The sequence below is a fragment of the Lineus longissimus genome, chromosome 12 (genome assembly GCF_910592395.1).
Source record: "Lineus longissimus chromosome 12, tnLinLong1.2, whole genome shotgun sequence".
Classification (NCBI taxonomy): domain Eukaryota; kingdom Metazoa; phylum Nemertea; class Pilidiophora; order Heteronemertea; family Lineidae; genus Lineus; species Lineus longissimus.
This window is the reverse complement of record NC_088319.1, coordinates 14,723,664-14,744,477: the sequence shown is the minus strand read 5'-3', so window position 1 is coordinate 14,744,477 and position 20,814 is coordinate 14,723,664. Positions and strand designations below refer to the sequence as shown.

At 40.5% G+C, this 20,814-nt stretch overlaps 1 protein-coding gene across 2 annotated transcripts; it reads left to right on the top strand.

Annotated features, from left to right (window-relative positions):
- The first annotated feature begins 1,478 nt into the window (after window positions 1-1,478).
- Window positions 1,479-20,440, top strand: LOC135496641 (uncharacterized). Of its 2 annotated transcripts, none has more exons than XM_064786068.1 (7): window positions 1,479-1,602; window positions 9,180-9,318; window positions 9,486-9,592; window positions 9,775-9,933; window positions 10,108-10,201; window positions 10,539-13,406; window positions 13,697-20,440. In XM_064786068.1, exons 2-7 carry the CDS (start codon window positions 9,234-9,236, stop codon window positions 17,932-17,934), a joined length of 7,551 nt encoding a protein of 2,516 aa, XP_064642138.1. In that variant the 5' UTR covers window positions 1,479-1,602; window positions 9,180-9,233; the 3' UTR covers window positions 17,935-20,440. The 2 variants fall into 2 exon arrangements, with proteins under 2 accessions (XP_064642138.1, XP_064642139.1); XM_064786069.1 differs by lacking the exon at window positions 1,479-1,602 and adding an exon at window positions 5,263-5,341.
- The last annotated feature ends 374 nt before the right edge of the window (window positions 20,441-20,814 follow it).

Sequence of the window (20,814 nt, the reverse complement as noted above, 5' to 3'; positions counted from 1 at the left end):
CCCCAAACATCTAGATGCCAATTCAGGTGCTGTCACAAACTGATTTTTGTGTCAAACAAACATGTAGTTTTATGTCATCACAAAATGAGGCTGGCACAAAAATTCGTCCTCCGGAAGTTCTGCTCCAAGAACAGTGTTGGCCCTTATTTGATAGAACATCGAATTAGTGAACACCGAATGTAATGTGAATACATTTCTATCCCAAGGGCATTGATGAATATCACAGAGACATACAGGACATAACATTAATGCACACAAAAATAATGAAAACTCATTTCTTCTCCAAGAATATTGTTGCTTCTGCTCGAGATAGAATGTTGAATTAAGGACACTTTTGGTGATAAAATACAACTCAGGTACAATAGGTTGGCCAACAAATTTGATACAACTATCAGTGCAATTTGAATTTAAATCATTATATATAGATTCATGTTATTAAAATAGTGCTTTTAAGCACTATTTAAAAAATAACCTAGCAGAATGTTTAAAAAATCTGTAGGCAATTCCAAACGAAGGTCCTAAATCGAACTAAAAGATGAAACCATGATATCTATATGTATGATGGTTGTTTACATCACAAGGAAGTCTGGCCTAATTGAAAGAATGATCATGCAGTCCACACTTGAACATCACAAAACACTATGTATATTGTACCTGATATCTGTTTCATCACTAAAGTGACCTTACTGCAACCCTGTCTTAATCCATCTTCAATCTACTGGGGTCAACACATATCCGTGTTCATTATTACTTCATTCCAATAACACTACAACCCTATACCATCTAAACCATAGTGCTAAAATTAGTTGTTAAAAATGGACCAACTGCAAGGCATCCCATCAGATCCCCAGGTATACAGCGGGAATAGACGGCCATAACACGTTTAAGCATACAGTGATACCATTGTACCCCAATCGCATATTACTGTGAACACAATTCCATAATCAGGACATACGCATAATCACTTAGCACTTTAAAAAGATTGTCATGAAATAATGTGACCCTATATTTGAGAACACAACTTCCCCAGATATCAAACCCAAATTCCAATTATTGGATTTTCTCCAAAATGACATGCTTCATATTGGTAATGATATGACTTCAGCTCTGGTTTCTCAAATTTCTAGGCCTTATTTCTCTTTGACTATTGGGTAAAGGAAGTATCCTACACAGTGTAGGTACATTATATTATTCAAGATAGCAGAGTTGATAATACACAGCCTTCTATACCATTGAATGCACGACTATGTACAGGCACCATTGCATTTGCCAATACCTGAATCAAACACACCCCCTTGGCTGGACAAATTTCTACTTAAGGGCTATATGTAATGAAAGTTTATTTTCTTCAACAACTGAACCAATGTAAGTCAGAACAATGTGTTTTTCATTTGATGTCTCTTAAATTTTATTCTGTGAGCAGGGGGAGGGAGAATGATTACTGGCTCAGCCGAGGATTGACTGCTCCGGCAGACATGTTGCATGTTATTTCTCCATTGGCAAGAGATGTTCGAGAAACTCCACAGCGTCTAACGATCGTTACATTTAATGTTGCATTCGAAACATACTTAAACCCGGAGGAAAGCAAAGTGGACAACTTTTGTAAGAATCTTGTGAATTAGTTCTGCATTTTCTAATGTTTGTTAATATGTATTTTTTGCATTAGAAACAAGTCATTTGTGAAGTTCAGGATGTCTGTCCAATGGAGATCCTTCTTTATCCTGGATAGGTTAGGAGTAAGGAATTTGTGTTGCATTTTGTGTTAGAAATATAACTTGGTTTGTCCAATCCCCTAGTAATGTAGCCTATTGTTTTTGTGTTGGTCCCCTGTATTGAACTATCCATGTGTTGGCCTGGTTTCTATTCTGTTATCCATATTGTGTGGCTGTGCACATGGAGGTCAAGTTGTGTAGGATAACTCTACACAGTTCTATGTGGGGAGATAGATATTGGTGAGGATAGGGAGATTTATGTGGGTGTTTGGTATTGGGATTTCTGTGGGTAAATTGTGATCGAGGTGATGAGGTATTTAATTGCAACTGGTTAATTACTTAGTTTTTGTGACTATATGTAGTTATTGAGAAGATACAATTCAAACACTTTCAATCTCCATATTCATGTAAAATTAATTAGGTCAGCTTTGTAATGTGACACATTTAAGCCTTAAACTGTTAAAGTTAGTATGGTGAATGATTTGGACCCTTTTCAAATGTGAGCATGTTGCTCTATCATTATTTTATGGTGACAGGGTGATTTATCTTGGTCTTTAGTCTTGGGATTTCTGAAGGTATGTTACTGTCTTTGTGATGGAATATTATAACTGCACTTAATGTTCTTTGTTACATAGTATTTGGTAAAATGCCTTTTGATGACTGTGATTATCTTTTTTTATAGAGAATATAATGTCACTTATTTAAACACTCCAAATTGCTATATTTCCCTGCTACTAGGGATATATTTTGTTTTAATGATTCTTTGTACTGGTATATTTTAGACTTTAGAACTTAATTTGGAAATTTTCAAATATTACAAATTTCAAATATTTAACGAACGGCATAGGCCTTTAAGGGGTGGCCAGTTACCCTCTCTACCTCAAGGCCCTCTCACTGCCAACAGGCTTATGGTCTGTTAGTCGTTCTGATTCTACAGAATATGTGATTTTCTATTGATCTCTAGTTCTGTTTGATACATGTGTCAGATATGTGTGTTATGCCTGGTACCGTGTATGCTCCGTCACAACTAAACATGTGCCACTCTGACTGGGAAACTATAGGGAAGACGAAGTACCAGGGCCATGTGATGTAGTAGCATTGAAGGATCACACTGTTTTTAAATAACTGGTGGTCCAGGAAAATAGAAATGCGGTTTTATATTTATTTGCTGTAACTTGGTATTCATAGTTTGTGGGCTTTCTCAGAGCTTTTCATGAAAAAACTTGATAATAGCGCCATGCAATTAAAAAACAACAACATGAGGTTAGTTTGAGTTGTTCCTTCTTCTCTTATCTATACTTGGTGAAAATCACAGTGGTCAAAAGCAGGGAAAGAGTTAATGTTCCATTTCAGTCTACAATACCACGCAGTACCTGTCAGCCTGTCAGCCACTTCATGGCTATATGATGTCTTCTCATCTTTATTGCAATCACTACTCGGGGAAACTATTGTCGGGGGAAACTATTGACGTACTCTGAAATTGTCTGAGCCCCAAGTTTCATTTCAGCACTTGTGACGTGATGGAGCCACTCTACTCCAGACAGGTGTGGGGTGCTCAACTCACTTGGAATGCGAGTCGTTTCATCTGTGTATCACATGCATCATGCGAGTGGTAGTTTTTATGGGGACCTCCTATGCTATCAGTGGGTTTCTGTGTTTTGTTTGTCATGCTATTTTGGTTGCCTTTGTTGGATAGGATTCAATGGTGTCCTTTTTGTAGGTAATGAGTTAGATGAAGAAATATCATAATTGACCTTAGGGTCACTTAGACTGATTTTAATGCTGCAGTGCGCTGTGTTATTATCATGAGTTTAATTCAAAGTAGAATGGGCCCTTCTTGTTGTTCCCTCTTATTAGATGGGGCTGGGGAAAGGAAAACTAACTGGTTATAGATGGGTTGCACGTAGGCTGACTCAGTTAGTTCTGTATAGATTAAAGGACAGATCTCTATTTGAAACTGGGCCTTATTCTAAGTGTTTCGGAAGCATCTCACAGTATTAAAGAAACTATTCACCCTTTTTACGAGGAATATATTTAGTGCTGGATCAAACATGTCCCAGTGCCCTTTATACTATGCATATTACCAGTGTTCACCTGAAGATGGCCAATTTTGTTCCCCTTCTCCTGCCTGTAGTCCTCTGTTAAAAAGCTGTACGACATTTCCCACTCAGGTTTTGGTTCCTTGGATTAATTATCATCTTTGCAAGGTTGTACACATTAGAGCCGTCATTGCAGTGTGTCACATTTGAAAATAGCAGTAGAGCTCCTTACTTGCACTCCTCATCTTGCTGAGGAGAGCTTTTAGGAGAGCTATTTGGTCATTTTCATTGGGAGTTGCCATGTAAAAGAGATTATCGAGGAGAGCACTTCATAGCTCTCCCCAAAACAGTTTTAGGAGAGCTAAGGGGAGTGAGAGCTATAGCTCTCCTTAAACGTGATCCTCTGTCATTGTTGCTGATACAATGCTATTGCCCATTCAATCAATCAATAGATCCTACTACATTGAGAGAGTATGGTATTCACACTGGGAAATGTTTGTAGCTATCACAGCATTCAGTGATCACTTTAAAATTTGATTTTGTCAGTGACATTTCACTGGCATATGTTGACTAATTCTCTACGTGATGTGGATGCTTGAAAATATCATCCATCAGTGGAATTGTGATGTGAAGTAACATGTGTGTTAAGTGTATCACATCTAAAGATGCAAGCAGTCAATTTGTGATATTACATAATGCCTTCCTTTTATTATGAAAGACAATCTGTCAACAGCCATACACTAGCGGCTATAGGCATCACTTATGAGTAGTTTGTCAAAGACATTACACTATAGCAATAGCCTCTAAGACATCCCAGGGTGGATACTCCCTCAATGCAGTAGCAGCTATCGATTGATTGAATGGGCAATATGATAATATCTGCAACTACGTAAAAGCTAGCAATGATGATTATGTTATCCAGAATGACTACCTGTTGAAATGTTACTGCAAGGGCTTTGTATGGCGTCATCAGAGACATTAGTGAGGTTTCACAACCGCCCGGTTAGGCCCTACGACGACGTTTATCTATTGTTCAGGTAAACTCACACAATAGATAAACGTCGTCGTAGGGCCTAAACGGGTGGTTGCGAAACCTCACTAATTACAGCTGATCCTGAACCACTAATAGATGCATCCATCAGATGACTTCTCCTGCAGGAGAAACATTCAAGAGTATTATTATTATTATTAAATTATATCAAAGAGCAAAGATTATTGGATTGAACATTTGACACGTTTGTTTCAATATCCCTGCATCTGTAGTAATGATGACCACCATGATGATGAGGGGTAACATATGTCAAGGTTTTGCCCGACAAAGGCACCTGGGCTAACCGAGACCATTATCCATGTTATAAGCACTCCATGATTGCTTATCTGGGCCAGCAGTGTTAGTGTGTGCATGCAGGCTGAGGTCACTGACACACTGTGCGACACATACACCATATACTGGGATATTGATATAATTCCAGAGATCGTGAATAAGCCTGTGTATGATTTATAGAGAGAATTTACTGAATTTCTGTTTAGATGTTCTAATTAACTGGCAAATGGAAGGATTGACTTATCATAAGAAGTTGCTATTGAAAAGTGAGTAGAGTAGTTAGTTGTGTTGAATCCTGTGTTATTTGTTATAACACTATCTTTGAGATAGGTTTTGACTTGTACGGTGTATTGTGTGATCGTGTATTCATGAATTATTCTATCGGAGATAACTTATGATGTATTTTGGAATTACTGCTCTGGCATGTCTGGGGATTCCATAGTAGCTGCGCTTACACCACGAAATATTGGTGGACCAATTGCACTTACACCACCACATTGCCGCGACAAATTGGTTCGGCAATCCATTGCCGATACAAATTGCCGAGCGAATTTGTCCCACCAAGCTTGATGGTCCAAATTCGCCCGGCTTGTTAAAAGCTCGGCTTTGTCGTGGTGTACGCGCAAATGGATCGGCAATTAGCTAGTTAGATGGTTCGGCTCCAGGCGGCGCTTTCGAAATGGCGCTTTCTGCGTATGCAATTTATTGTTTGCGCGCCATCTGTAGCCGGATTTTATAACTAGCTGCAGTGCTGGTGTAAGCGCTTGGTGGATTTTCGATGGTGCGGCATTGGTTCCCGAACCAAGATTGGTTTTCCATTTTCAGGTGGTGTAAGTGCGGCTATAATGATACTGTGTGACAAACTGAAGTAAAAATGGCAAACCCATGTCAGGTCTGTTAATCTTTGACTTTGGTGAACATATAGATGAATTAAAACTGATCTCAAAAGAACAGATGCATAGTTAAATGCTTGGTCATGAACGTGGATGAGAGTCACAGTTGTTCAGAGTGCATGATTCCATCATGCATGGCCCATGCTTTCTAACGACAAACTGAAGTAAAAATGGGCTCTATTAATCTTTGGCTTGGGATCATAGTGATATACTAGTTGTAACTCTGAAGAGAACAGATGCATGATGTTGTTAGGTTTTGTGAATGTTGTTCCAATTCCCAGCCATGATCATTCCATCATGCTACTTTCATGACAGATTAAAGTTAAAATGGCAACCCTCTGTCTGGGTTGTTCTTCTTGGGTTAAGGAATTAAGACCAAGCTGGTGGCCCTTGGTTGTCTGATCATCACCGCTGGTGTATACCGTAACCCGAGGCACTTCGTGGAGGGTTTTGTGTCAAGCTGTGCATAGTTAGCATCAGCAAGCAAAGTGATGATGTCACTACATCTTTGTTCACCCAATTTACATGCATTGGGTCAAGTCATCCCAGACCACTGATGCAGATGCAGATGTGGGTACATATTAAAATCAGTTCCCATCAAAATTGTCTATGTGGCCTACTTAATATTCGTCTTAGAATAGCTACAGCCTTCCAGTTGAGCTTCACTGGAAGGACAAGTCCTATGTATTGGAAATGCTTGAGTAATTGGTTTTGATACAAGCTCTCACATAGCGGTAGTTTGTCCTTTCGTTGTAAATATCAATACTTCGTGGGTGACTAGCGAATGCTACTCCAGGCTGATTGCCATATGTTGTTGTAGCTTTCTGGGATCACAGCGAACCTGCGCTGTGTTTTGGTATTCTTGCAGATAAAATCATTTTGTTAGAAGCCGTTCATATATGTATTCATCTCAGAAGATGATTGAAATTTGCTGTGCGGTGACGTTTTCTATCCGGGTATTGTCTTTTACACTGCATTGCACGACGGCACCATCAATATCCCACCTAATTGTGCATTCGTTGGGACTCCGTTTCTAGTTCTGTTAGTGTTCTTGTGGGACAATCAATGTATCATTGGAGTGTATGCTGATGTGAACGTCGCATTGCCATCATTGTCTTGGTTTATCAGAATATGCTTTGGGATGACATTCTCTATCTGTTAGTGTAGGACATTGCTACATTAGCTTTTTCCATTGTGCAATATCAATAATGAGTAGACATCGATCACCTTGCCTGCAGTGCAAGTCTAGCTGAAACTCGCTTTCTGTTTTCGTATTTCTGTAGGTTATCATCATTGCGTTTTTTATTCAGGAAAATTTATTGGAATTTACTGTGCGGTGACATTTTCGGTGTTGTAAATATCTATTTAGGACACCGCTTCCATCGCTCATTGTAAATAAGGGAGAGATTATGCTGGATAGATAGATGGGTAACTATTTGTGTTCTGGTGATGGTATCATGGGATTGTAGGCAGACAGGCACGCAAGCCTGTATTGGCTTTAGGATTGCAGCACGTAAGTGGCCTGCAAACAAGCGGTTTAAGTCGCTGTTCCCACCTGCAATCATCATTGCATGCGACAAAAATCACTTGTTGCCAGTGGTAATGGCAGGTACTTCACGACACGAATCCAACCTGCAGTTTGCTAGCTGAGCATTTAAACCGCCCTAATGACTTCATCTTTGTCTTACTTAGAGCCTACAGTGTATAGTTCTCATCAATAAATCTTTAACAATTGATACGAAGATAACTCAAGTAGTGCATGTTCTAATAGATACAATCACATGGTCAGGCCTACCTTGGCGGCCTATATCTAGGATATCAACTGTGTGACAATGAGACAACTTCTCCATTGAATCAGTTGACCGAATTCAACATGTTCTGTGATGTGTTATGTTTGTTATTTTGATGTGAGATTGCAAAGTCGTATAAGGTATTAGAAATATTTGAATTTATCAAGTTGCATTTGTAACCTTGTCCCAGGGACCCCGACACCTTCGATAATTGTGGCATGGTTTGTGGGGTGGGGTGCTTAAGATATTGTGGAAAAGTCAGTGTGTTCCAAGTAAATTTTGTATCTTTTTTCACCTATAACATTTGTGTAATCACAAAGAGACGTATGAAAAAGGGCTTCACAAACACATCACTTCTTGATGTGATGTAAACATCCTCCAACAACCAAGCAACCCTGGCAGTCTGCTGATAATTACATGTTGGTATATACGGTAGTCAAGCATGCCTACTCAGTGGTGTCATATGTTGGCAGGAAGCCGCCGTTTGAGATTCTGACTAAGCATCTTCGACATAACAACGTGATTCAAGGTCTCTCAACCTTATGATATTAATTTGTTGTGGATGCTTGTGTTGCTGGAGATTTTCAGTATGTTGTGAGTGTTATTGTTACTATTCTTTGTTTTTGTGTAGATATTCGTTCGTAATGGTCTCTCTCCATGGAGATAAGATCTAGGGACGCAGTCCTTCTAAAATCATTCATTGTCATTTCAAATTGCACTAATTCCGAACGAGATGATGCTCAATGCAAAGCAGATTGATAATCCCATTCCAGGTGAATTATTCCCATCTCTAAAAAGTAGGCAACAGAGTGAATTGCCAGGTCATGTTTGGTGCTGAGGCAATGCACACTATCTTGTATAAGCGATTGATCTGCTGATGATGGAACAACCTTGACCGAGTCTTAATTGCCCTCAATTTGATCCTAGTCATGGCAGTCTCCGCTAAAATTCATGATGATAAATTGTGATTTATTCCTTTGCAGTAATAACAGTTTAATAACGATTTAAAACTTGTGTAACAGATCTAACTGTGAAGTCTATCCAACTCTACATGTAACTGAAAAATCGTTGACCTAATCATGTAGATGATGGGTAGAACTACTCCATATAATGTCTCTCTGAATGTCTTCAGTTCTTGTTCTGTCAGTAATTTTTAGCTCAGGTTTTATCCTTTTGGACATAAATTCTGATAAAATGACTATATTCTAGGTGAACGATTCGCAACACTTGAATAGATAGTGCCCCCGCCCCACTTTCTTCTCAGTCCGGACCTATTTTTACCAACTTGTGCCAAGAAGTGAAAAAAAGAATAGCCATCTCTTCATCAGATCACTGTGTTGATATTCTCCAGTTCATTCCAGATCAACCAATGACCTTATATTGCCAAGTATTGTAAAGTGTCTGTTCCTTTGTAACTTCAGGTACTGATCAAGCCTGATGTCAAGATGATTCTGTGATACTAAAAATAAACAAAGATGGAGGCCAACGACATCCTTCCAAATCTCACAACCCCCAAGGGCCTTGAGTTTAGGGAATCGGCGATAAAGGAGGGGGAATTAGGTAAGCCATTCTCGAAAGCATAAATGATCTTTTGAATCTATTCAATAGAAGGCTGTAATAATTGATTGATCATCCTTTGCATCAAACATGAATGTACATTACCATCCGCACTGAATACTTCTCTTAATGTCTCATGTCGACATCATTTGCCACTCGTACAATTTCAGGAATTTGGTGTTCCAGCCGCATTCCAAAGGGAGACAAGTTTGGACCGTTTGAAGGAACGAAGGTCTATAACTCAAAGCAGACGTTAAATCCACAGTATGCTTGGGAGGTATGTAGCTGTATTGATTGAAAGACATGCAATAGCAGTTATTGTTGCCTAACCATAACCGCTGCCATCAAAACAAGGCACAGCAGGCGCAAGCACATTATACCCCGTAAAGCAGTGGTCGTTTTAGAATTCCTTGTACTGTAACTTCATCTTTCAACAAACTCTTGTCTTCATTATTTTAGGTCTTGGACCAAGAGACTGGCAAGCTGCTCTACTACATTGATGCATCTGACGAGACAAAGGCCAACTGGATGAGATTTGTACGATGTGCGAGATACTTTGAGGAGCAGAATATTGTGTCAAAACAAGAGGGCTGTGATGTGTATTATGCTGCTATTAATGTAAGTGGTTCTCTTATGTGTTGCTTAGTCTCATCATAATCATAATCGTCCTTGTCGTCATCATCTACCAAAGAAAAAAATCACAATTTTTTTTTTCAGAAATGATAGGTGCAGAACATTTTCGTGGTTTACCATATTGGTTCATTTCTTGATTCTGAATCTCTTTCATTTCAGGATATTGAGCCAGGTGAAGAACTCCTGACCTGGTATGACATGACAGAATACAATGAGAGCTTGAAGAAGAGGGGCAACAAGAAAAATCTGAAAAGTACGTAACACAGATTTGAGTTATCCAATATGTGACCAGTCTGAGGCTGCGTCATTTGTAAGATGTTCAAACAAATAGGTGTGATTGAAACCACCTCACATTGGAGGATTCTCTCTGTATGAGTTCGTAAGATCATCTTTCAAAGACTACGAATTAAAATCGAGAGATTCTTTGACGCCCACCTCCTTTGCAAAAGTCGCAAATAAGTTCTTGACTGTTAATATGAGGTGAGTGAGTTAACATTACTTTAAGAATATACATGTGGTAAGCAATGTGTGCAGCATTTGTTCTGTTGATGAATATTGCTTGATTAATATATTTTCTTGTTGTTTTGCAGAGAAAATGGAAGCAGTTGAGGAGGTGCCATCAAGTCCAAGTAAGGCAGCGAAGGGTAAAGGAAAGACCAAAATGGTGGAAGAAACCTCTGAGGATGGCGTAGAAAAAGATGCTAAAAAGACGAAAAAGAAGACGAAACAAAAGGAATATGCTGAATCAGAAGAAAACAATGAATCGGAGAAATCAGATTCATGTGAGGGACACAAATCTGATTCTAATAATGAACAAGTGGATAATCTGAATGAACTGACTGAAAGTTCATTGGATAAGGCGTCAAAGAAGAATGGTAAAGTTAGCGGTGAGGCAGGTTTAAATTCTGCTGAAAATGAGTCTAAGAGTTCTGAAAAGGTTGTGATAGGAAAGAAAAGGGTCCCCAAGAAAAAGTTGAAGCTGACCAATGAAAAAGTGACGGACAGAAGTGAGGGTGTTGCTGAGGAATCCGAAAAAATGGAATCCATTGAGCTGCAGAAATCTGAAAATGTTGGCGAAGTCAGCAGAGATTTTGATGAAAATGTGTCCGAGTTTGTGAAATGTCCTGAAAAAGTTGTAATAAGGAATAAAAGAGGTCCCAAGAAAAAGTCCAAACTAAGAGAAAGTAATTCTGTGGACATTGCTGATAAAGTTAATGGGGACAGTTCTGAGAAAACCGAGGTCTGTTCTGAGAGAGCTGAAGTCAGTTCGTTGAGAAGTGAGGCGGTGGCGACAGACGAAAATGGGGACAAATGTGTTAATGGCGAAGAGAGCAGAATGTTGGAAACTGGGGACAAACATAGCGATGCCTGTGAAAATTGGAAAGACTCGGACAATGTTAATGATAAGGAACCTGCAGATTGTTCTGATGTATCTGAGAGTGTAGCTAAGGACACTAGTGACCAAGAGGATGTGACTTTGTCTTCGTCTCCAGCTGCTCATGAAGACAATAATGTAGCCGATAATGTAGCAAAGAACATTAGTGACAAAGAGGATGTGACTTTCTCTTCGTCTCCAGCTGCTCATGAAGACAATAATGTAGCCGATAATGTAGCAAAGAACATTGGTGACAAAGAGGATGCGACGTTGTCTCCAGATTCTGATGAAGACAAGAATGTCGCTGAGATTGTAGCTAAGAACATTGGTGACAAAAAGGATGTGACATTGTCTACGTCTTCAGATGTTGATGTAGACAAGAATGGGAAGGATGTGACTTTGGAGGAAAAGCACAGGGAGGGGATTCCTATGGATGTGACTTGTAATGCTACAGAAATGAACGGGGATAAAATCGAGAATGAAATGGCTGGTGATGGGTCAACAGAGCTTGTCATGGACCTGTCTATATGTCCTGATGATGTCCTCAAAAGTGATGTGATGGATTGTGATAGTGGTGTGGATGCTGACGAAAGTGGAAAAAATGCTGACTCGTGTTCTGTTGTTGATAGTACTGAGAAGATTGAGGAGAATTCAGCCAATTATGCGAAGGAAGCAGAAATTGTTGAGAATATTCCAACGGTTCCGTCGCAAATGGATAGAACCCCTGACAAAGATACAGAACCTAATGACTTGGTGACTGATTTGAAGAAAACATCAGAAAATGGCAGCAATGATATTGACCACAGGCTGGTGAACAATGATAGGTGCCTCTTAGAAGTTCAGGACGTACAGTCCGATTGTCCACTTAACTTGTCAATGAAATCTGAATCTTCTGTAGAGGGAGGTGAGAAGAAACGCAAACCGTACGCTCTAGGACAGTTAGAATCTATGACTAATGCATTGAAAGTATCCACAGGAGAGGAAAAATGCGATTCGAGTATTCTACGTGCAGCGTTTGCTGGTCGGAAAATAACGGCAGATGTTCCGCACAAACCTGTCCAGTCACCCCAGGGGTCAATATCTCCAAGCCCATTGTCACCAACTAAGCTCGGCTTGACAGGGACAAAACCTGGAATCGTGTTCCATAATTTAACTCCAGAGTTGGTGGAGCAGAACCTTTTCAAAAATAGTCGTTGTAGCTATGGGCGGTATACGCCAGTCGGACGTGGTGTTACTCAGTTTGTGTCTTCTTCGCCAAAGGTGTTGCCAAAGCCTGAGCCTGTTGTGAAAAAATTTGTAGGAACTGCCATATCGAGTTCTACTAAAGACACTGCCAAGCCTGAATCACTGCAGAAGCCTGATGGACAATATTACCAGTTTGAGATACAATCGCATCATCATTGCATCGAAAATGGCCGCCAGATTTACAGATGCGACGTATGCTCTGGTTCTTATCGCCATGCCTTTAGTCTGAAGCGACATTTTATACGCAACCATGTCAATCATAAGTATGTCTCCGATGCCGATCTCATCAACTGCTGCGTGAATATTAAGAAACCGACTGAACAAACGCTGACTGAAAGTAAGAAAATCTGCGACATGATCCGATCTGCTGGGTATGAAAATGAACCCTCTCAACAAAGTTCTGACACCAAAACAGAAAATAGCCAGCAATTGAAACTCGAATCTGACAAGGATGCCATGAACCTTGAAAGTGAAATTGTAAACAAACTTCCAAATCTATCAAACGCCTCTGTAAATGAACAAAAGTCTGCCCCGGGTGACAAATCTCCACCTGGTGAGAAAAAGGAGAGTGTTATAATCTTAAGTCGCGCTTCTGAGGATACAGACTGTGCAGTAAAGTCGAACGACAATTTAGTGATCTTGCAGTCGACGCCGAAGAAATGGCCGGGATTGTTCCGATGCAACGCCTGTGGTGCTACGTTTGATGAGCTCCCCCTATTAACAACTCACTACCTCAATCACCCGTCGAAGAAGGAAGGACGGATGTTTACGTGCGACAAGTGTTTCATGAAGTTCTCACACAAGCACAACCTAATTCGCCATCGAAGTTCTCACCAAAGTAAGTTGGTTAATGAATTAGAAGCCCCCTATATTCAAAATTAGGACTAAGTGCTAGTCTTTCTTACCAATACATGTAGCTTGTTAAACATTCTTCTTTCCATACTTGATATAGTACATTCTGGTAGTCATTGTAGTAAAAAAAGAACAACACTTTGCAGTTGTATATTTTGTCACTCTAGGCTTCTTCTTAACATGCTAAATGCAGCTCTTCTAAATGCGGATTTTCCTGAAAATATATGTTATTTTGTGATTTTCAAACTATTTCAAACATATCAATTCTATTTTCAGTTACTTCAAGTGCCAGCAAGCACAGCACAGTATCGATAAGGGGCGTTCCCGAAGGAGGCCAACAAGGAGACCCGATTTTCCAATGCAAACTTTGCCCAGCATTCTTCCTGCATCGGGGATACCTAATGAAACACATCCGAGTCATGCACGGACGCCAACGAAACGCATGCGCATTCTGCTCAAAGCATTTCGAAAGTGAGACGAAATTAGAGACGCATTTACGAATAACACACGACCAGTCGTTAGAATCAAATAAAGCGACAATGTTGAAGAACTGTCCGAAAACTCCAACAGATCTGGATAAAAATCAGTCGATGAAGTTATCCAATCGTGCGCAAGGTTACAAATATGCTTGTACTGTGTGTAAGAAACGCTTTAAGGAGTATAGGATTATGTGTCGCCATCGCCGATTGGCTCATCAGAGCGGCCGTACACCACTGGTGCCTGAAAAGGCGCCGCGTGTTGAGTTGGTTATACCGACACCCAAACGATCTCTTTTTTTGGATGATTCTCCATTTTTCTATGCAAATGTTGCGAAGAATATATCAGATAATTTGAACATGCACGTTGATGGGAAAATTGAAAGTTTGGGAAATCCCTCAGTGCACTTCAGAGTCAAAGATGGTGCTATTGGTTTGAATAGTTGTGATACGAAGCTCCCTGAGAGTGAATTCTGGGTAAAGTACAATGTAAATCCAGAATTTCCGCCAAAGTTGAAGTTAACCTCTGTGAAGCCTGCTGCAAATGACCAGAGTCGGCCACATAATGTTAGACCTGAACATGCATTTGCAGCACCGCCATATTCTGGTGTGCAGTGGCCGTGCACCGCTGAATGCAATCAACGCCGCCGTAAAAATGGCTTCAAGAACTTCTATGCAGATGACAATGAAGACAAGAAGTACATATGCATGGTCTGTAAGAGGGAGTTTGAATTCTTCATGGATTTTGACGACCATCGTTGGGAAGTTCACCCAAATGTCAACTGCACTCATATAGAAGTCAACAAGGACTCGTATCCGCCCATATTTGTTCCGCCAACATTTCATGGTATGCTGAATGACACGCCAAGCGACGTGGAAAAGGTGTACCCATCTAGTTTCAAGTGTACGAAGTGCAATTCAAACTTTGACCTCATTGATAAGTTGCACGAGCATATCGTTTCTTGTGCTGTGAAGGGGAAAGGGGATCAAGCAAGCTCAAGTTCAAATTCTAACTCGAACGGATACGGAAGTCAACTTTTGGGCGACTTCAAGAAAAATCAATATGCGCAGATGAAAAAGGGTTTCAAGGTCAAGCATCGCCTGCAACATCGGGCGCAGTTGAAGAGTCTGGCGGCACAGAAAGCAAAGGAGGAGAAACTGCAGAATAAGATTAAGAAACAGCGGAAAAGTCGCTATGAGCGGGAACAGGGAATCGGGTACAATGATCGTGGATTTGAATTCAATGTGGAAGCAGAATTGAACGAAGACGGTACCCAAAAGCGACGGAATTTTTTCCAATTGCCATACAATCCGAAGAAGCATAAAAGGAGGCGTGATATGACACAAGTTGTTGATATGCATATGTGTGGCGGGTGTCGGAAGCGGTTCAAGACTTTGGGTTTGTTGGAACGCCATGGAAGGATTTGTTCGGAGAAGGAGAAACTGAACAAAGCTGAAGCAATTGCTGTTCCAAAGCGTGAAATAAGTGGCGCTCTAAAGTGCAAATATTGCGCGAAAGTTTTCACGTATAAAGCGAGTTTGAGGAGGCATCTGATGGATATTTGTCGCATTAAGAAAGATTTGATCGCAAGAAATATATTATCTCCGACAGAGTTGGAGACTGAGAAGATCATGATTGACAATATGGCGGAGAAGACATACGATGGGCAAGAAAGCGTCCATAGTTCTGAGGTGGGTTCAGAAATGACCAATGAGCCTGAAGAGGATTTGATGTTGCCAAGGCGTATCGGGTATTGGCGTGGGAAAAAACGGAAGGGCAGAAAGAAGAACAATCGCTGGGCAAAAAGTAAGATACCAAAGAAGACTTTATCTACAGATAGCAAGGAGGGCGCCGAGGATGACTCCAAAACGTCTGTGGAAGAATCAATGGCGCTTGGAGAGAGTGCAGGCACATTGTCTCTAGAGCTCTTAAAATTGAAACCTGAAGTAAAAGCTCTGAAAGGGCTGAGGACATTCAAACGGAGACAACCACTGGTACGGCATGGATATAGATATATTACTGAACTCGTTCCAGATGCGTTGTTGACGTCGACTCCTGTTGAGGACGGTGCGGCAGACGACGGGAAGAGGAGAAGAAAACGAACGTTCAAAGCGCAGGAGCAGGCGAATATCGAGATGGTTCTGGATGACATGGAGTGTTACATTGAAGATGGCGCAGCACCAAAAAAGAAAAAGCGACGCAAATTGAAGCCTGGCATGGAAGGTAGCAATTCTGGGTCATTTTCAAGCAGTTTAGAGGGGTCGGTGTCTGTTAGTGTCCCCCTGGATAGAGTGGCACAGGTGCCCGTGTCTGTGCTGCAAAAAGTAAGACAGAGACCTGGGCCCAAAAAGGGCTGGAAACTAGCAAAGTTGCAGGCTCAGAAGATGAAATGGGGGGAAATAGTACCCACTGTTACTGAAGAGGAGAGCAAGCCTAAAATGCAGGATCTCGGGAAGGCAGACATCAAGAGAAAAGAAGTAGCAGATGACAATAGCCCGTCTGCTCCTGCTGTGGTGAAGAAAAGACCTGGACCGAAAAAAGGTTGGAAGCTGAAAATGAAACTGATGGCCAAAGCTCAGACGAGTAATCCTGATGTTTCGGCTGAAAATCCACCTACAGATGTTAGCAAGACTGCGTCTGTGTCGGCACAAGAAGAAGAAGATGTCATAATGGAAAACGTTGAACGTGTGCGTGGAAAACCTGGGCCAAAGAAGGGGTGGAAGTTGGCAAAGTTAGGATTGCCTCCTCAAAATGCAGAGGTCGCTGTAACAACTGGCCCTGCCAGTGAAACTGATACATCTACTATCCGTAAGCCAGTTGTAAGACGGAAGCCTAAGGGGTTGAAGCCAAGGTTTCAGGCTAAGAAATATATAGCTTCGGTTGTAGGTGAGATACTTGATGAGGCTGTGCCTTCAGCATATGTACGGAAGAAGTCTTTGGGGAAAAGAGGGCCTTTGCCAAAAGGTGATAAGATTGCTAAGGGGGTTAAAGATTCGCCAGGGGAGCCCATCCCTGCTGCACCTACTTCTGAAATTGCATTGGATGCAGCGACAAATGTGCCAATGAATTCGGAGTCTGATTCAAAGGAAGTGGTGCCGGTTGTGGCAAAGAAACCCAGGGGTCCTAAGAAAGGTTGGAAACTAGAAAGAGCAAAAGCTGCTGAGCTTGCGGAGAGCCTGCAGGAAACGGTGCCTGAATCAGTTCCTGAACCAGCGTCAATTCCAGTCGAGGAAACAAATCCAGAAAAACCTGCGAAGCGTAAACCAGGACCTAAAAAGGGTTGGAAGTTGCTGAAGAAAGAGGAGAAGTCCGTTACTCTGACAAGTTCAGGGACTGGTCGGGGTAGAAAATCTCATGTTACATCTAGTTCACCAACTCGTAAGAACAGCTGCAGTCCAAATAGGAAAGTGTCGCCTGGTCCTACTCGAAAAGAAGTCACTGATCCCTCTCCTAAAGCATCTTCAAATCCAACTGGGAAAGTTGCAGCAAAGGGTAAAGTTGGTGGAGAACCTAAGGTGAAACGAGACGGTAAAGTGGCTGTAAAAAGGGGTCGTAAACCTGCTGTTAATGCCCCAGATAGTCCTGAAAAAAGGGTTCTCATAGAAAGGGGTCCTGGGAAAAGAGTTGTGAAAATTAAAAAGGCAGTTCTAGCACCCCCTACTCGAGGTAGAAAGCGGGCTATTAAAGATGGCGACACGAAGGCTAAAACTTTAGTGAAGCGGAGGAAAATTGACGGGTTGGATGGAGAGGGTATGGAAACTGATGAAACTCTTACTGTGCCACCTAGTGGCCTGGTGCTAAATGACATGGATCACATTGATGGAGTGGAAACAAGTCTGGTCCAGAAGAACAAATCCTGTGATTCTATTGACATGGTTGAGTTGAATACATGTACGTCACGTCCTCTGTCGGTAGAGTGTGCGAGTAGCTCGGGGGTATCTAGTGGCGCGACTAGTGACAACAGCTTTGAAACAACTGAAACAACTGGTGCGGATGTAAATTCTCCTACTTTAACCCCGGTTCAGTCTCAGAGTTAGAGTTGCGTTTGGGCTACCCGTTCTGAATAAATTATTTTAAGAGTTGGAGTTCCCTTGAAAATATTGCTCTCAGGATCATCGGGCATTTAAAAAATGCAGTTTGGTGCAGCTCATTATAATTTTTGAGGTAAGGTTTTGTGACCTTTTCCCAACTGAACGATTTCTCGATCTATTCAATGACATTGTAACTGCATGGATATGATTTGAAAGTAAATTTGAACGTTCATTTGTCTATTATACATTTAGTTACATGTACGTGAGCAGTACTACTGGGTGTTCTCGAAGACATGCTGTACTTTCATTACTCTTCTGTTTGTATGCTTTTATCATGGTTATATAGTCTAATAATTGTAATTTCTATCTAAATTTGATTGATACCGAGTTATATTTATCATGTATTTTATGAAATTCTAGCATTTTTCTGATGAAGGTTATTCGACCAGCAAACAAGAGATTTTTGTTGTGCGATCTGTGATAATTATGTCCGTGACAAGAAATTAAAAGATTTGTTGTCGGTGCTAAAATCTGGTAATTGCTGGGTTCGACACAAATTGCAACATGCAGCGATGACTTATAACAGGTTGCTGGAACAAAAATCTCTTATTTGTGGGCACTTTGAAGTCTGTGCTCAAAATGAGTATGAGCAGTTGGAAAGATGAAGAGAATTGTGTTCCAAGACTCCCAAGTTGTAAATGTGGCTGTTTTGAATGAAGCAGTCAGACAGTTGGGGATCCTTGCCTACTTCGTACAACACAATAACGAAACCAATGATGAAATTCCAAATAAGGTGCTCAACTCGTTTTGGAACCAAACTTCATTTGCAAATGCAGATTCATTTCCTTTTGTGGCTGAATATGTTTGAGATATAATTTTGTATTTGCTTGGTGACAGTGAAAAAATGATTATTAATAAGATGTTAATACTGCCAGAAATTGATTTGTATTCTGTAAGGCTTACATGTAGATAAATTGACTTATGCATGATCATTTTATAACATTTAGTTTAGAAATGTTATTAGTTTGCTGGTATTCTGTATTGGATCCCTTCAAAAATATCTGTTTTAGTTCGTGAGTGCTAGTTTATAATAGATTATCTGTGGTATTTGTTTTCTTTGAATACAACATTGCATCACAAATGTGTACTGAAAATATTTGATGCCATTTTCTAAAAAATACAGTAGAGCTTCTCTATGAAGGACACCATTGGGAATGACAAATGCTGTCCTCAAAAGAGAGGTGTTGTGATTAAAGAGATCAAATTATACCGACATAATCAATTTGGGACGAGAATCACTGTCTCTGATAGAGAGGGAGTCCTGTTTACAGAGGCGTCCGCTAAGGAAGGTCCTAGTGTATCTAGTTTTGCAATGGAACTCTTAAAATCAACCAAGATGACCTGTTCATCATTGAAGATTCACTAACCAATCCTAATTAAGCTAAAGTATTGACAAGGCAAAGGACGTGATTCTATGTTTTCCTTGTGTAATGAACTGCTCAGAGCCAAGTTTACAGTAATTCGATGGGTGATCCAAAACATTGTTGCAACTTTCTTTGATGCCATGATGCCACTATTGTACGATATGTTGTTTTTGCTTGCAAACTCTGGCACAGTTGTGCTTTTTGTTTCCATAATGTGCTCATTGTATACTTGTACAGGATGTCCCAGAGAAAATATTCTGAAATCTGCTGGATATTTCCTGCTTGCAATCCTAAGGCATTGTGCCTTCTTGCCCAGAATAGTGAAAACATCTCAAAGTATTGGGTGTGCCTTCAGATTAATACAGACTATATATGTATACACAATGGAATACCAGTGTTCACCCAGCCAATCAGCATACACCCTCTGAGTTAAAGGGTATAGCCCATGAAAACCACTAAAGGGGTTGACTATTGACTGCCACAAACACAGTATACAAATCTTATGATCAGCATGAAGATTTGAACAAATAACGTGCAAACGTATTCTATGGTCAAGTGAACATGAAAAGGAGGTGTCATGTTTTGATTAACACCCTCTTGTATCCCTTAGAATGAATGATACAATTAAAGGATAACGGTTGAAATTGAGCGTACAATGTACATGTATGTCTCATGTAAATTGCATCACAAATTTTATACCATTTCAAAATATGTACAGTAGAACCTCTCTATTAAGGACACCCTCGGGACTGACAAGTGCTGTCCTTAATAGAGAGGTGTCCTGATAAGAGAGGTCAAATTGAATGGAAACAACGAATTTGGGACCAAAACTAGTGTCCGTAATAGAGAGGTTGTCCTTGGTAGAGAGGTGTCCGCTAAGCGAGGTTCCACTGTATTACAAAAGGCCTTATGTGGCCTGATGCCTTCTGATAAAGTACATGTATGCACTTTCATAACTGCATGTACCAATAGGATTCATTTGAAATTTTTAGTTCAGATATTACTATTATTAGTAGATAATGTATTGTATTCATTCTTACAAAGTGTTTTATTTCACTTTGCACAAATATATTTAAAAATATATAAAATGTGCTTTGCTTGTCTTTCTTAACATCTTTGGAATGATATCCAAAGTGGAAACATCAGTTGTGACTTTGGCCATGTAACTTTACTTATATAGATTGCCAGGTCCTTCAAAAGAGATGTAAAATCTGGTACCTATACCATGACAAAGAAACAAAACCCCATACTTAAGTTCTTTGCGACCAGATCACATTTACCAAAAGGCAATGGTCTTGTACAACACTAGATTATCCTCGGTGTAGGCCTAGCCAATGGTGATTCCAATTCCTAGGCTATTAGCCTTAGCTTGGCCTCAATGTCCTGCATGGCCCTTTCCCAACCCCCTAGTTCCCACTATTAGGCAATATTCTACCCCTGACTTCAAACAGAGTACAGTTCT